General features: G+C 36.8%; 2 protein-coding genes and 1 long non-coding RNA gene across 3 annotated transcripts; 2 read left to right on the top strand and 1 right to left on the bottom strand.

Moving 5' to 3' along the window:
* Positions 1–180: 180 nt before the first annotated feature.
* Positions 181–17305, bottom strand: LOC114531708 (inner centromere protein-like). Its single transcript, XM_028553321.1, has 12 exons — positions 17284–17305; positions 16896–17150; positions 5823–7340; positions 5487–5532; positions 5207–5271; positions 4934–5081; positions 4663–4772; positions 4387–4529; positions 4025–4170; positions 2330–2550; positions 1870–1977; positions 181–1373 (listed from the first exon to the last, which is right to left on the bottom strand). The coding sequence occupies exons 2-12, from the start codon at positions 17108–17110 to the stop codon at positions 983–985; spliced, it is 3111 nt and encodes a 1036-aa protein (XP_028409122.1). The 5' UTR covers positions 17111–17150; positions 17284–17305; the 3' UTR covers positions 181–982.
* LOC114531710 lies at positions 12609–14019 on the top strand. The gene is made up of 2 exons (XM_028553322.1): positions 12609–12681; positions 12816–14019. Exons 1-2 carry the CDS (start codon positions 12666–12668, stop codon positions 13694–13696), a joined length of 897 nt encoding a protein of 298 aa, XP_028409123.1. The 5' UTR covers positions 12609–12665; the 3' UTR covers positions 13697–14019.
* LOC114531711 lies at positions 14213–15505 on the top strand. The gene is made up of 3 exons (XR_003687877.1): positions 14213–14527; positions 15062–15227; positions 15347–15505. It is a non-coding gene; the product is annotated as an uncharacterized LOC114531711 (long non-coding RNA).
* Positions 17306–18169: the final 864 nt, after the last annotated feature.

Below are 18169 nucleotides of genomic sequence, written 5' to 3'. Positions count from 1 at the left end.
AGTACGATGTGCTTCTGAATTTCGCGATCGAACATTTAGGTTCGCAAGGCATCTAAATGCGAATATGAACTGTATTGTTTATGTTCAGAAGCTCTATATTGAAGACTGGCACGTGCGCCGGAGTTAACGCCAGAACAGGCGTCTTGTTGTGTATAAGATCTGGGAGTAAAAGGTTAATAAGACTTGAGAGATTATATTGAATATATTTACAGTTTACATTGAAATATTCTACTTAAATAGAATAAAAATTCGAAGTTCGACTATTTTTAAGAAAAACCCGAGGAACAACAATTATTAGACAAACACGAATAAAAACAATGCGATGAAAGATTTGATAATTTGCGTTACCCATCAAAAGAGCAACCAGCCCCGGCACCACCAATAACGTTTCGTTTAATATCTTCAGACTATATGTTGATAAAGTTGATATTCCATTAATAAAAACATTCTATAATGGCTGGTTCTCTATAAGTTATTCCGAGAATTACAGTCTGATTGCAGGCAATTACAGCCTGATTGCAGGTTAATCACAAGCCTTCTTGCAGCTTGCAATGTTAAGGCAGATCTACACGATGCGAGTAGTCAAATACCACTCTTATCCTGACGCATGAAAAAGATTGCTGACGCCACTCTTTCTTTTCATTAGTTTATAACGAAGTTTAAAATGTGACATATATAAACGCATTTATTCGAATACATGCGCCAGTATGTGAATTGTATACGACAAATCGCATCGTGTAGATCGGCCGTTATGTGCACTTTTGATTTGCCGCGGAACTGTTCTGAGCGGGATGTTTAAAATATTTACAGGAGGTTCATTTATGTACAAAGGCCCATTTACACGATGCCAGATCACGAAATTTGACGTTTGTACCGACGACTAATGACATCGGAGTTAGGACCGCACAAGACTAATCGTATTTTGTAAATTCGCTCTCACAGTTCCACGCAGAAACCTCAAACATTTGGCCTACAAAACCTTTTAAATCTTGATAGGTGGCGAGCTCCAGTGGGCCGAACTTGTACGCTGATAGAAACGCTTTCGTTTTTTAGTGAATATTTTCTCGAGGTCCGGTGCGTGCGGCACGAACCCGGAAGCGAGTTCCTCAAAAATGCGACGTGGCTCGTCTTGCTGTAATAGGACAGCTTTCAAAGCGTGTCCCTGAGCCCAGTACGGGACCTTTTTCCGCGGGGCATCTTCGTCGTCGGTCGACTCGTCACTGCGTATATCACTTATATCATAGTTTTCGCTCGTAGGAGGTTTTCTCGTCTGGGCTGGTGGCGGTGTCATGAGGTAGGAGTCAGGGTTCTTTGCTGCTTGAAGCATTGCCAAACGATTTGCCTCCCGTTTTCTCTGCTCTTCGCGTTCTCGCCTAGAAGAAAACAACGATTTGAGTGACTGTTATCTTTATTTACAGTATAGACAACCACCCTAATATTACATTTATTTATTGCATATACTGCAGTGATAATTTTTTAGTTCTGAAAGCCGTTTTCCTTTAAGTTAGAAGCTCCTTGAAGCTCTATATAGTGTAATAATATATCAGTGATTCAGTGTCCCATCAAGTCAGTGTCACATCACATTCAGTGTCATATCAAAACATTCAGTGTCACATCATATCATTCAGTGTCATATCAAAACATTCAGTGTCACATCACATCATTCAGTGTCACATCACATCATTCAGTGTCATATCAAAACATCCAGTGTCACATCATATCATTCAGTGTCATATCAAAACATTCAGTGTCACATCACATGATGCAGTGTCATATCACATGATGTAGTGTCATATCACATGATGTAGTGTCATATCACATGATGCAGTGTCATAATTCTAAATCGCAGTGAAACCAGAGAATACATACCTTTCTTTTTCTTCCTTCTTCTGCTTTTCTTCGTGAGATTTCTTTTCTTGCTCCATCTTGTCCTTTATCAACTGAGCAATGCGTTTCTTTTCGCGTTCCTCTTGTTCCCTGTCGACGTTTTAACACAAAATGTTGGTAATTTTTAGCATTTTCACCTCTTGTTAGCCACAGGCATTGATTAATATACCCTGCTCGAATAAAAAAACCCCCAGCAAACTAATTAACCTGTTGCATCGATATCATTCGTACAGCAGTAATATATTCTCAACATTAACTAAATTTTCATTTTATGCTAGAAATTAATAATTTCACTTTCAAGTTTACCAGGAAGATTCCTAGGAAAAAATTACTTCTCATCTCCTCACACTTCATGAGGTGTCAGACAAAAGTGGAACTCCAAATTTCTTTGTTCCTATATGAAAATATTAATATCTTTCATTACGATATTCATATTGCTTACCTTTGTTTTCTTTCCTTATCTTCTTTTTCCTTTCTTTCCATCTCCTCAATCTGTTTCTTTTCAAGTTCTTCTTTTTCAATTCTTTTCGCTTCTCTTTCTTTGATCTCCCGAATCTTTCGCTCCCTCTCTTCTTCCTTTTCACGGGCGCGCTCGCGTTGTTTCTGCTCGTTAAGACGTTTCTCCTCCTGTATTCTTTGTTTACGCTCTTGTTCCTCCTGCTCCTGCGTAAATAAAATTCCAAACTCGAATTAGATGCCGTAAGAACAAGAGGAAAGAATCTTTCGCACTTAGGGTAATTCTCCAGTTTTGCATTGCGCACTCTTACTGCGCATATCCAAAACCAGGTAAATTAATAAACATTAATTATGCTGTAATAATGATGTTGCTGTATGGATGTTTCAAGTAAAAAAAAAGTTTGATAGAAATGTTGTTGTTCGTGCATTATAAGGGAATAAAAATCGAATAGGTTTACCTATACAGTTTCCTGTACGAATAAATTATTTTATGTCTACCTATGTAACTCGCGAAAAAGGTCGGTAAGGACTATTTTTTTGTTATCAATGTTTTCCGAATAATTTTATGTGTCAATACCAGAGTTTATGGAAAAATCACTTTTACAACTCGTAATATCTAACCTTTTGCCCAAACTCTGGAAAAAAATGTCTGAATTTGAAAAAAAGAAATCAGTTCGGCCCCCCAAAAAAATCACGTCAGTGGCTTTTTAATTCACTGAAATATCCTTTTCTCCTGTATATTACCACTTATAGAAGGATATACTACGATACGATCATCGATAAATTCAATTACAGTTGTGCAACTGGAAATAAATATTTCTTGTATATCGAAATTAATTAAAAATGGCGCCATATTGCAAAAACGTGATGAATTGTGCTTGTCAAATCTTCTAACTTTCCTTTGTGTTTTTACTTTGTACATGTCATAAACTAGAACGGGTCGGTTGTTCAAATCCGGTTTTAATCGCTTGTTTATTAAGTTGAACATGTTTTTTCATAAATATTTTGTGGATCAATAAAAGTCTTATTTTGTAAAGTCTTAAAACAAACAGCGGTGCAGAAGCATATAAACCAAAACGGCGGAGTAAAATTTAACCAGGGTTAGCGCTAACCAGTAGCACTAACCCAGCTTTAAACAACCGGTCCCTGGAAAGTTTCAGCGCATTCTCATTTAGGGAACAATTACAGCAGAATTACCTTAAAAGGCAAGTCTGTGTATATTTCAATTTAAACAAAAAGAAACTGGCCAAGAAAAATGTTCCTTTGAAGCGTTTTTAGTAAGTATGATGTTGAAATAAACGCTATTAACTATAAATATAGACAAACTAAAGCATTTTTCAAATAATGACAATTAAAATCTTATTAGGACCAAGAGCAAATAGAGCTAGGGCGCCGAAAATAATAGGCCTTTCTCATAGCGACATCAACCGCGGAAAGTTTGGGGTTATACAAATTTTGATCAGCTCGTTAGTTTTGCGGAGCCAATGAACTTTTTGTAACATAATTTTTTCCGCATTCTATTTGCAATCTATTTACGGTTTCACACCAATCAAATGTAAGAAATTAACTTTCATATCAAGGATAATTCATATATCAACATATTCGTTTTTCAATAAAAAGAGGCTAAAATTTCACAGCAAATCACCAGAACGAAATACCAAAGTCAAAATATAGCTCGCACCTGTTTTCGTTTTAACATTTCTCGATACATATTCTCCTCGTTTTCTTTTTCCTGAAGACGTTTCATTCTATCTTCTTTCTCCTTGAATCTTCTCGACTCTGCCTCACGAGTGCGTTGTTCGCGTAATCGCCTCTTCGTTTCTTCCTCTGTAAAAACAATCTGGTTACATAAATGCAGATTGTACACGTGCCGACAATCGTGCGACACCATTCTCGCAGCCGGAACGTCAAAGGTAAACAAGATACAAAAGAAAAAACAATATTTTGGAACCATAGTTTTTTTTGCTTCGCTTCATATTCACCTGGTTCTCTTTCATATATAATTCTGTAAAATTGACAAACAAAAATCAACAAATAGCTCACCATGCTCTCGCTTCTTCCTGGCCTGTTCCAAAGCATGAGCCATTTGTTTTCTTTCTTCAAGCTGTCGTTGTTTCTTATCTTGTTCTTCGCGTTCTCTCGCTGCCTTTGCCTCTGCGACACGTTTCTCCTTTTCTTGGCGCTTTCTAAACGGGAACAGTTTGAAAAAATCAAGAGCAATCACCGAACAATTCGAGAGAATTATAGTAAACAACATTACTTCAGATCGAACAAAATCACCCCGCAATATTTTGCCCTAAAACACGTCCTATATTTTACCGTTTCTGCTCTTCTGCCCAATTCTTCCGCCTTAACTCCACTTGATCTTTCCTTTCCCTTTCCTTCTCTTCCTTACGCTGTAACTCCAGTTTCTTTTTACGTACAACCTCCTGTATTTTTTTAGATAGTTTAGTTTTGTAGTTACCGTGGCCGTGGGAGCTAGGCTGTGTTGAAGTTTTGAGGAAAGACAAACGTCACCTCAAAACGACAGAACTAAACAGTTTGACAGAAAATCACTAAAGTGACACTTAGCATTCTTATGTGAACTTACATTGGGATCAAGTCTTTTAACACTTGACTGTCGTGTAATGAAAGATCTAACATTCCCACCAACCAGATTTGAAAGCTTATTGGAAGAACCAGGCACAGCGGACCCAAGTCTTTTAACTTTTCGCATTGCAGTTGGTGTTTTACACATACTACAAAAAACAAAAGTTGATTCGTTACTAAATTCCATATAATGATTTCCATTCAGGGTGACAACTATAGTTACTGACTTATTATCATACTGAAGCTTTCAAGGCAATTTAGAACCGGACAGCACCTTGACTGCTCGTTCTTCTGGGCTTTGCTATTAATTTTTTTGACCATTCCAGCCACTTTCTTTTCCTAAACAGAGTAGAAATAAATCGTTTTTTCAAGTTAACCCTTCCTTCGCAGCTTTTTGAAAGGAGGGAGCAAAGATACATGTCAATTAGGCTATATGCACACGAGCGCCGTTTTCAAACCTTTTTTAAAACGGTTTAATTAGGATGAGGATGTGAAACAGCCAAGACAAGACTACAAGTACAGTATAAAATAGATAATTTTGATTTACAACATACCGATGGTTTGATGATCACTTCGGCACTGGGTGAGTCTGTCTTAAAACTGAAACATCAAGAAAACCAAATCAAATGTTGGTATCATATTTGTATTTAGCAGGAATAAATCATTTCTTCAATCTAAAAACTTAAATGCTTGCGCAGGAGAAAATGAACAGGAGAATATTAAGTTCATACCGACATACGTCGTTCATAACAGCAAGAAAAGATCGAATATTTTTAAAATAAAAATTAGTGATCGAAATAAATCTGGTCTAATTGATGCAAAACAAAACAAAAATCATCTTGGACTTTATACTTTATATATGATAAACGATGTTTACATGAATAACATACCTTCGCTGCGGGGTAGTTGTGGATGAAAAAACTGAGCTATCCGACACCTTCTGATTTTCGTTATCCGATTCCGTCGATGATTCCTCGCTATTTGATGACACTGCTATAACACCAGCCTTGATCTGTTCAACCCCAATATCATCAATACGAACCTCAATCTGTTTTTGCGGCAAAGGCTTTTTAAAGTACGCAGAATTACGACCTGATCTCCGGCTGGATCGCCTGTTGTGCAGTCCAGTAGATACGCGGCTGACCCGCCGGGATAGCCTGGTACTACGCCTTAACGGTTTGCTTTCGGCTGGTTTGAACATCACGACCTCTTCCTGGGAATCTGATGACTCTTCAACGACGACGTGTTGAAGATCGTTTGAGAGACTACGTGGTTCCTTCTTGATGTGTATTGGTAATGTTTCACATGTTTGTTCATTTGAAATTTGTTTTGATAGCCTCTTGCTACGGCGTAAGGTCTTTACCTCAACTGGAGTAAATAACTGACTATCTTGAATTGCATTTTCCGTATCTCCAACCAAACCTTCCTCCTCCGTGGAAGAGGAATCGACAATCATTGGTGAATTTGGCACATGTTCGTTAACCATCTCGTCACCAATCTTCTCCGGCGTCTCTTTTACAACAGGAGAAGTTGTTTCAGCATCGTATTTGGTTTTGTCAACAGTCTCATCGAAATTCACCAAAGTTCCTATCTCGGGTTTAATACACACTTTAGGTGGGGGTGGTGTGCGGGGGTCGAGTTTGTTCGCGAGATAGACCATGCTAGCTCCTCCAAGCTTGTTACAACTGCTACTATTATCAATTTCGACAAGAAGATTGACATTGTTTTCACTGGTTCCCACATCCAGGTTTTCGACTTGATTCATACCTTCTCCTTCGGATGTAAGCTGTTTCGGGTTGTTTTCTTCAGGCACGCTAAAGACCTCTTTCGTGTTGGATTGTTCCTCAGTCTCTGACTCGACGACAATTGCACTCACGTATGGCTTTTCGAGTGCTTGCGGGGGCTGGGTACTAACGGGAGTTGAGGTTTTTTCATCAGATGAAAAGTTTTCCACGTCAGCCAAGTACTCGTCGCTAGACTTAGATTTCTTTTTCATCGGCTTGATTGAATCCGGGCTTGTTGACGAGACTCGTTTTAAAGTATTGCTGGACGATATTGTTTCTTTTCCAATATTTTCTGCCGAAAGTTCGACAACCTCATCGGATATTTTTACTTTACTCAGTTTACTGTCATCGACAAAAGTGACTGTAGATTCCACAGCTTTTGCCACCTCAGAAGATTTCTTCTTTTGCCCCCTGGTGTTCCGTGTTTTTAACGGTACCTCCTGGATTTGTGAGTCGTTATTATTCCGCCTTGTTGAGCTTCGCGTTACCCGCTTGACAGGGGGAGGCTCGTCTGGGACACCGTGGACGACGGGGTTTGTGTTTTCTTTGCCAATCGAGCCTCGGGCAAACTTACGTTGACGTCGTTTCTTGGATGGAGTTTTTGGCAACAAAAGGTTATCGGATCTGTAGGAAAAAGTTACGAAATATTGAGGCAACATGCATCACCACTTGCTTTAATCGGATTAGTACTGTTGATTCATATAGTCATTGGTATTCGAATGACGAATGTTCGCCTAAAAGTTCGAAAGTGCATTGCGACAATGTTCCAAAGTTCGCTCCTAACTTCCTTTAGAAGTTCATTTCTAATTTAAATCTAACGTTGTGATATTGGCTGATTCGAAATTATATAGCTAATCAATTGCTTATCAAAGACTCCTTTATTACAATCATGTCATTAAGCCCATTATGATGTATTCGAGTACTGTGTGGACAAGTTGTCGAAAAGACTATCTGGACATGGTGTTTAAGTTGCAAAAGAGGGCTGCGAGAATTATCTTAGACGCTCCTTATATGTCATCGACAATCCTACTCTTTAACCGGTTGAAATGGCTCCCATTTTATGAGGAAAGTAAGGTAAATAAAGCTGTATTTGCTTATAAAAGCATAAATGGCGATACTGCTCCTTACTTACGTGAAGCACTAAAATTAAATCGTGAGCAACATTCCAGAAATACAAGATACGCTGAAGTTAACTTCATCAGTCCAAAGTATAAAAGGGAAACTGAAGGAGGTAGAACTTTTAGTGTAACCACAATTAAACTTTGGAACAGCCTACCGCTAAACTTAAGACGGCATTTGAATGTCCGTATTTTTAAGAATAAATATCTTGAAATTTTACATGCACACCAACAATCTCTTAGCCATTTTTAACTGTATTATATATACTGAATCATATTTTATAGTAAATTTGTAAATATATAGATAAATACTGTATTTTAGAAATTGTTGTATTTTTGTCATTTAAGGGCTACAAGTTTATTAGTGCTTCTGCACTATTACGTACTACCCTCTTGAAATAAAGACTCTAACTAACTAACTAAGCTTATCGAAAATGTAAACAAGAACTTCTAAACGAAATTATAGGGACGAACTTTAAGATATTGTAATAAACTTTCAAACTTTCAGGCAAAAATTGAAAGCAAGTTCACAAAAGCAAGTAGACACATTCAAACCAAGTTAACAAAAGCGAGTACGTAATACAGCATAAGCCTTAGGAGTAGGTATAGGGTATGTTACAGCTAGGTACTGGCTGTGTTGGTACAATTATAGAATACCAGGCCAACAGTGCATTACGTTAAAGACAATCAATAGAACTGTGCATAAAAATAGTGTTTATTCTTGTTCTGTGAAAGCCCAATTAATGCATCAAGTAAGATATAAAACAAGGTTGTTCTATATGGCACTCACTGGTAAGAGTTGGGTTGGGAGGTATTCTACAATTGCTCTGCTGTGTTTATGTTAATTTAAAGAGATGTGCAGTAAATTAACCAGTTCTGATGGTTTTAGTTGTTTATAAGAAGGTTTATATGTGGAGCTATTAATTAAGTGATAACATTAGTATGATTCTGCAGGGCAAATTGTATATTTTAAAGTTTCTTCCTACACTCACACAGCCAATCTAGCTACAATGTACTATTTAAATGGCAATTTCAATGAAAACAGGTTTCAAAATCACTAAATCAAATAGGATTCACAAATTACATTGAAAAAAAATTGTAAAATTGTACTGTAATTTTTGCATCACTGCAATTAGAGTTTGCCTGGTTACAATTTGTGAATTGTGTTTCAGCTTTAATTTGTGAATTGTGTTCTCACTGCGTGTTCCAGCTTCCCATTTATAGCCTTCAAGAATTAATTTTTAGCCTAACAGGAACGGCATGTTGTTTGGACTTCAAACAATGCTATGTACATATCTAAATTGTAGTTTAATTTTCATCCTTGCACCACCATACATTATCCAATTAAATTATATTTTACTGGCACATGTAGCGTATATGTACGTTTGGACATGTATGAAACATTGAAATTCAAATCTCATTACAAAGTCTCAAAAGTAGGGTCTTGACGCCTTACAGTATTAATGTGAAGATGTTTCCATGATAGGCTACATCAAAGAAAGTGTGCATGAAAGATCCTGCCAAGATCTTGGAAATAGTAAGATCTTGGCAAGATATTTATAAGATCTTGCCAAGATGTGAAGATCTTGGAAATTCTTGGCTGAAATCTTGTATCCTCTTGCCAAGATTTTGATATGAATATCTTGCTAAGATCTTGGTATGATCTTGCTAAGATCTTGGTATGATCTTGCTACATATGATCTTAGTATCATCTTGCTAAGATCTTGGTATGATCTTGCTAAGATCTTGGTGTGATCTTGCTAAGATCTTGCTATGATCTTGCTAAGATCTTGGTATGATCTTGCTACATATGATCTTAGTATCATCTTGCTAAGATCTTGGTATGATCTTGTCAAGATCTTGGTGTGATCTTGGTAAGATCTTGGTATGATCTTGCTAAGATCTTGGTGTGATCTTGGTAAAATTTTGGTATGATATTGCTAAGATCTTGGTATGATCTTGCTACATATATGATCTTAGTATCATCTTGCTAAAATCTTGGTATGATCGTGCCAAGATCTTGGTATGATCTTGCCAAGATCTTGGTGTGATCTTGCTAAAATCTTGGTATGATCGTGCCAAGATCTTGGTATGATCTTGCCAAGATCTTGGTATGATCTTGCCAAGATCTTAGTATGGTCTTGTAACATATGAGCTTAGTGTGATCTTGCTAAGATCTTGGTATGATCTTGCCAAGATCTTGGTATGATCTTGCTAAGATCTTGGTATGATCTTGCTAAGATCTTGGTGTGGTCTTGCTAAGATCTTGGTATGATCTTGCTAAGATCTTGCTACATATGATCTTAGTATCATCTTGCTAAGATCTTGGTATGATCTTGTCAAGATCTTGGTATGATCTTGCTAAGATCTTGGTATGATCTTGCTAAGATCTTGGTGTGATCTTGCTAAGATCTTGCTATGATCTTGCTAAGATCTTGGTATGATCTTGCTACATATGATCTTAGTATCATCTTGCTAAGATCTTGGTATGATCTTGTCAAGATCTTGGTGTGATCTTGGTAAGATCTTGGTATGATCTTGCTAAGATCTTGGTGTGATCTTGGTAAAATTTTGGTATGATCTTGCTAAGATCTTGGTATGATCTTGCTACATATATGATCTTAGTATCATCTTGCTAAAATCTTGGTATGATTTTGCTAAGATCTTGGTATGATCTTGCGAAGATCTTGGTATGATCTTGCCAATCTTGGCGTGTTGTTGCTCAGATCTTGGTAGATCTTGGTATGGATTTCGCTATGATATTGCAAAGATTTTGATATGATCTTAACAAGATCTTGGTGTGATCGTGCTACATATGATCTTAGTACGATCTTGCTAAGATCTTGGTATGATCTTGACAAGATCTTGGTATGATCTTGCTACATGTGAGATATTAACCCGTGATCTTGCCAATAATCCAGCATGATCTTGCCAAGATTACTCGGTGATCCTACTAATTAAGAATCCAGCATGATCTTGCCAAGATTTCCTTATGATCTTGCCAAAACTTCACGGCGATCATTCCAAGATTTCATGGTGATCTTGTCAAGGTTTTACCGTGATCAAGCAAAGATTTTACGGTGATGGAAGATTCCTCCATCATCTTGCATGGGACCAGCGTTTCCACTTTCAAGGAAATTTCCTTTTTCAGGGAAATTTTGAACCCCAGAAGGAATTTTCAAGGATGTGTAAAAATCAAGGAAATCTAAGGAAGTTTGAGGAAATCTAAGGAAATATGATAAATCATAAATAGTCTACAGTCTACTGTCTACATACGATAAATATACAGTAGAGAAATCAGTTATCAGTAGAGATATATTTAAAACTTTTTAGAGACTTGCAGTTGTCGATAAATTGACATGATTTACTGATTTAGCGACAATTTTTTTATGTGCTAACTAATTGGTAATAATTTTTTTAAAACATTATTTTGGAACAAAAACATTACATGAAGTATTGTGCGTACTTGAACGCGGGAAACCGAAAAAAATATGAGAGCAAATGGTATATGAGGCGTGTTTATGAATAAATCATGAAGCGATCTATAAACAATAATGAGTCAGATGGCTCAGATTCGGACCTTCTGAACGAAGGTGAACCAAGGGACAAACCTGTCACTAAAAAGAAGAAATACAACCAAAAGTTTTTGAACTCATGGCTGTCTGAACCCCAGTTCAAACATTGGCTGGAAAGGCGAAGAGATGCACCCTACTGCAAGATATGTAATTGCTCCCTATCCTGCGCCAAAACCGCATTAAAACGGCATATGGAGAACAAAAAACACAAGGACTTGTGTAAAATTAAAGAGCAAGTAAACGCACCAATAACCTCTACTGTGTTTGAAACACGTCCAAATCCAGCAAGGATTGAGATCAAAATTTGTTCATTCATAACCGAAAAAAATCTTCCAATCAGCATTGTGGAAGATCTTGTACCCCTGCTACGAAACCTTTTCCCTTCCGATCTAGCTCTCCGTGAAGTTAAGCTAGGAAAACAAAAGGCCACCAATATAATTCGGCAAGTACTTGGCTTTCATGCCATTAAAGATTGTGTTTTTAAGCTTAAAAACAACAAATTCTCGTTGATTATCGACGAAACCACGGATAAATCAACAACGTCTCAACTCGCCATACTTGCGGTCTATTTTAATGAAGAAACATTTAAACTTGAAATCATTCTAGTCGATCTTATTCCACTCTCAGATGGAACTGCAGACACCATCTACAAGGCATTACTGGACAGCTTAAAAGAAAGAGGCATTCCTATGAAGAACGTTGTTGGCTTCTGTTCAGATACGTGCAATGTCATGTTTGGCACCAATCATTCAGTTTCCCAGATGCTAATAAAAGATCATCCATGGATAATTCCAATCAAATGCAGCAGTCATTTGATTCATCTGTGCAGTTCCCATGCATCAAAAGTTTTTCCTAAAAACGTTGAAGACCTTTGCAGGAACATATTTTCACATTTCAGCATGTCAAGTAAAAGAAGTGAAGCATTTAAAGAGTTCCAACAGTTTCTTGATTTAGACGAGCTGAAAATTTTGCGCCCAGGTAATGTTGCAGTAAAAGTTTCAAATAATGAATAAACATTACACAATTCAATTCAGTTTAAAATAAAGGATTAAACTAGCTTCAATTTTCACTTTTGTTTGTTAAACTCTAGGTTATACACGATGGTTATCCATGAAAGCTTGTGTAAAAAGAATCCTCGAGCAGTATGATGCCTTAAAGCTCTACTTTACAAATGTTGCATTTGAAGATCCCACAATACTCATGATGCAATTCTGGCAAGTCTGAACAACAAGTTCTATCAAGTCTATCTGGAATTTATGGACTTTAATTTAGGTAAAATTCTGAAATTACAAATGAAATAATTTTGTAAATTTTGCTATTTTGTCATTATCATAATGCAATGCAAGTGGTTTTTTGAGTTTGTTTATTGAAATCATGAAATGCTCAGTTGTTTTTTATCTATTTAGGCAGATTTGTGTCTTTCAACTTGCTGTTCCAGAGTGAAATGCCACAGCTTCATCAGCTAAAAGGTTCAGTGGATAGTCTCATTAAGGCTATGTGTCTTGATTTTATGGATGTAGAATATATCAGAAGCAAAGATGGTCTGGAGATTGATCCATGCAAAAAAGACAAGCACCTGTCTCTGGATAAAGTTTATCTCGGTGTTTTAGCAACAGATACCATGGCTACCATTAGAGAAGAGATTGGCAGTAGTGATCCAAGTATTACTCTTGTTTATTCCCAGTGTCAAAAGTTCTTGATTGAGGCTGTGAAGCAAATCCAATCCCGATTCAGTGATTGCTACCAACTACATAATCTTGTTTCTTGCCTTCTACCAATAAATGCTTACAATTTGAAGATTCCTTCATTAAGTGGACTATATAGGAAAATGCCCATCCTTGAAGAGGTTGCTGATTTGCAAAAAGTAGACCAAGAATGGAGAAGTCATTCTATGAATCCCAAGTTGAATGAAGATCTCACCCCAGAGGAATACTGGCAAATTGTTTTTCATGAAAGAAAATCAGTAAATGAACATGAACTTGCCAGACCAAATTTAGTCAAAGTCCTGAAAGTTTTGTTGTCACTACCATATTCCAATGCTGGAGTTGAAAGAGTGTTTAGCCAATTAAAGTTAATCAAAACAGACCACAGATCTTGTTTAAAGCAAGAAAGTTTACTGGCTTTATTAACAACAAAATTAACTCTTTTGAAATCCAACAACTCATCTGTAAAACTTGTACCTTCAAGGGACATGCTTAATCTTCACAAGAAAATGGTGACTAATGCTGACAATGATGATGTCAACCAGCTAAGGAAAGACTTTTTAAAAAAGATGAACATCGCATGATGGGGCAGATTGATATAAAATACATTAGAATTACTGCCATTTGGCATACCGCATTTGTGTTCAAGCTTGAAGGAAATGAAGCATGCAAAATATTTTGCGTTTGTTTAGTTTAAACAACGTTTCGGGGGGTAATTAGACACGTTTGGCCAATGACATAGGGCCGATATTGATCATTGATTCTTTATGAGGATGTAACTATGCAGACAATTAAGAATTTTTTTGTTGCACATTGTTTAATATATTTGGTCATCATGCTGCATGCACCTGATTTGTATGTCAAAACTGTTGATATTTAATTAAAGCTTAAAAGTTAATGAATGAGAGCATATTGCATTGTTTTCTAATGTGTAACGAGTTAAATTGGTTTTAATTGACTGAGAGCTTTTCAAAAATTTCAAGGAAATTTCAAGGAAATTCTACAGCTTGGGCAAGGAAATCTAAGGAAATTTTGACCTAAATTCCAGGAAATTTAAAATATTAGAGTGGAAGCACTGCATGGGACAAATCTTAATGGAGCAAGTTTCTTGCCTGCCAGTTTAATTTCATTATCACATTCTAAGTACCACAAACGTCAATAATCACAGCTGGTATCAATTACATTCGTGCACGCTATGGTTAAATTGATAACATACCTCGCCTGCGGCGGCACATATTTTGAAATTTGAATATTCACACCGTTGCTACCGTTGGCGCAAAGGCGCAAGAAGCACGGATTTACAAACCAACGCACATAAAGTATCATTCGAAAGCCAAGTAACATACAGATGGTTCTATACTGAAGTGAATCAGTTTTGATATGAAAAGAAGCGGAGGAATAACTTGTAACAACGGGTAAGTGGTTTAGTATAAACACGATAAAATTAACCCTTTATTGCTGGTTTGTATGCTGGTAGCATAAACTGGTTTTGACTTATAGTTTTAGTTATACTTAAATTGTACAGGAATTACCGGCGGCAGTGAAGGAAACGGGCCGCACTATCTCGTAATATAGCATTTTCATTATCGTGAAACTATAGGACTATAATTGCAAGCGGTAGTTTAGCGTTGGCTGGACGGGATTGTCATTCAAATAAAGCCTTCATTATTTTAAACATTCGAGCCCGACAAGGACTCACTTCTTCTCATTGGATGCATTATGAATATTGGTAGGTTTACATAATTACGGAAAATTCGCAAAAATTTTCATAGCGAAGAAGATTCGCAATGTTCATGCATTCTCAAGTTATTAGAGAACTTTTTTTGAAATCACAAAATATAAAAAAATAACAGGTTGTAACAAATAGGGCATAAAGTAGATGTAAAGTATTCAAAAAATGATCTATTATGGCCATGTATCATGATTTTAATGATCAATTATTCTTCTAGTGGCACAACCGTATTAACTTGATGAATATTAAAGCCATCAAAGTGCGCAATCAAATTGCTGAGCCACATCTTCACTGAAGGCTGAAGCTGAGATGCAAGACAGAATCCAATGTAACAGAATCCAGCAAGCAACATTTGGATGCCAAAACAGTCACTGAATTGTTTGGTAAGAATTTATGTTATGCTGATCAATGCAGGTCCAATAAACTTACCTAACTTCATGGCAAGGCCTTAGACGCAGAATAAAATATATGCAATATTATATAATATTTTTTTAACATTTAGATGTACTCATGCAATATCAAGTTTGGCGAGGACAGGATAAAAAGTCACACTCACACCAAGAACACCAAGTGATCATGGATGCTTCACATAGGCAGAAATATGAAGAAAGAAAAACGGAGGAAACATGAAGCGATGTAATAAACACCACAGATGATAAAACAGAACAGTAACAAAACAATACTTTGATTTAACATTTTTTGCATACAAATAAAAACATAGAGAATGCCCTTAATCTAACCAAACGTTAATAAAGTTTTTTTTTTACTGCAACAGAGTGTATCTATGTTTTTTTCCCTAATTAATCTTGATCTTGCCTTGGTTTTGCAGGATCTTGCCAGGGTTTTGTGAGATCTTGCCATGGTTTTGTAAGATCTTGCCATGGTTTTGTAAGATCGTGCCATGGTTTTGCAGGATCTTGCCATGGTTTTGTAAGATCTTGCCATGGTTTTGTAAGATCGTGCCATGGTTTTGTAAGATCGTGCCATGGTTTTGCAGGATCTTGCCATGGTTTTGTAAGATCTTGCCATGGTTTTGCAGGATCTTGCCATAGTTTTGTAAGATCTTGCCATGGTTTTGCAGGATCTTGCCATAGTTTTGTAAGATCTTGCCATGGTTTTGCAGGATCTTGCCATGGTTTTGTAAGATCTTGCCATGGTTTTGCAGGATCTTGTCATGGTTTTGTAGGATCTTGCCATGGTTTTGTAAGATCTTGCCATGGTTTTGTAAGATCTTGCCATGGTTTTGTAAGATCTTGCCATGGTTTTGCAGGATCTTGTCATGGTTTTGTAGGATCTTGCCATGGTTTTGTAAGATCTTGCCATGGTTTTGTAAGATCTTGCCATGGTTTTGTAAGATCTTGCCATGGTTTTGTAAGTTCTTGCCATGGTTATCACAATCTTGCCATGGTTTTTCAGAATCTTGCCAAGGTTTTCTAGGATTCACCAAGATTTTGCAAGATCATGGCAAGATCGTGGCAAGATTGTGGCAAGATCATGGCAAGATTGTGGCAAGATCATGACAAGATTGTGGCAAGATCATGGCAAGATCACAGCCATGATCTTGCAGGATCCTGCAAGATCATGCCAAGATCCTGCAAGATCATGGCAAAATCTTTGCAGGATCTTGCATGATTTTGATAAGATCTTGACAAGATCTTGTGATAAGATCTTACCAAGATCTTGCAAGGATCTTGCCAAGATTGTCAACCTGGGGGGCAGGCTGTGAAAATAGGACAGTTGCCTAAAAAGGTCTCAAGATTGGACTATAGATACATACAGTATGATATATACAGTATGACATGGCCCAAACTAACAGTTTCAAGCAATGGTTATAAATTTCAGTTTCACAATTTCATTGAGTATACTGTATACATTAATTGATGATAATAAAAATTCTTTGCCATCTAATATAGTATAAATTTACCTAAAATCTACCATCATAATTAAACAAGGTATAAAAAAACTACCATTAGAATTAAACCAAGTGTATAACCGTGTGTCTAAGCATTCAAATTATCCAAACCCGAAATTATCTTTATACGAATACGTACCTGCCAAATTGTTCTCGAGCCAGAGGTAAAATTTGTGTTAAGAAATCCATGGCTTCCAAGTAAGTTTCGTTAAATCGCTCAAGTACTTCTTGCAATCTCTTATCCGCATTGTACTTGTTAACGTGAATATCCATCGGTAATAAAACACTAGATCCAAGAATTCCGATTCCTTGATCATAAGAAACCACAGATTCGTCCATGTTCGCAGTTTCCATATTTAGGCGTTTAATGGTCAGCAATTTCTGCGGAACCACGCTAGCAAACGTCAAAAATGTGGGTTTTTTCTTAAGGAGAGCAAATGGCCTTTAAAACTGTCCCCAAAAGGAACAATCGAACAGAAATTTAGCTAGGATTTACAGTCATTATTAAATCTTTCATGAAGACTTACCCTTTCGAATTTTCAAAATGGCCGGTGTTCTGTATTTTTGAGATTTGAATTCAGATGTTTTCATGACATCCAATCATATTGCTGGAATTTGTAACGTCTTGGCCGAGCAAATTGTGAGGCCTGGGATAAAACCACTGATCTCAAAACCTGGAATAAATTATAAATAAGATACCCACTAAGCTATGTAATAATCATCTAATTATTATATGCTCAGTGGTTGTATTTAGATGGTTGTAAAATGATGATATATTGTGTTGTTCAAATCGTGCTTGCTCGCAAAAAAAAACACTTGCCAAATAAGTTATTTCCATAAAGGTCGGGGGAATAACACTTACACGGTGATTGTGTCACCGTTGTCAAATAGTGCGGATATCACTGTATCATATCATTAATATATAATTCATTCTCAAGGGTTTTTAATGGATGGAATTCAGAATTCTAACCAGGAGCGGTTGAGAAAAACTCCTGCAGGAATCGAAACCCATGTTCTGTGCACCCACGTCTATGTTTATCTCCATCGAGCGAAATGCCCAAAATTATGTGTACAAACTTGATGTGGCTGAGAACCTTTTATTCAGTCTACACAAACTTTCCGAATAAAAATTGAACACGAGTTTTGTTCCGATTTGCCGAAAAACCCGTTTACACGGCCACGGGTGATTTTTGCAGCAATTTCAGCTGTGATTTTCGTCTTTCGATAGATGTGATCAAGCATAGTTATGTATGTTCAAGTATTGAAAAAAGTAAAATGTAATAGGAAGTAAGGGCATGAATTTCCTGAGAAAAGAAACTCATGCACTAAATTCGCCACAAAAATTATATTCGCGTACAAAAATCTACAAAAATGGTGTGGGTTGGGAGGTAACGGTTATTTAACAAATTTCAT

Source organism: Dendronephthya gigantea, unplaced genomic scaffold, assembly GCF_004324835.1.
Source record: "Dendronephthya gigantea isolate DGI-Jeju-01 unplaced genomic scaffold, DenGig_1.0 000074F, whole genome shotgun sequence".
NCBI lineage: Eukaryota > Metazoa > Cnidaria > Anthozoa > Malacalcyonacea > Nephtheidae > Dendronephthya > Dendronephthya gigantea.
Note: the sequence above shows the minus strand (reverse complement) of the source record. Positions and strands in the feature narration are given on the sequence as shown.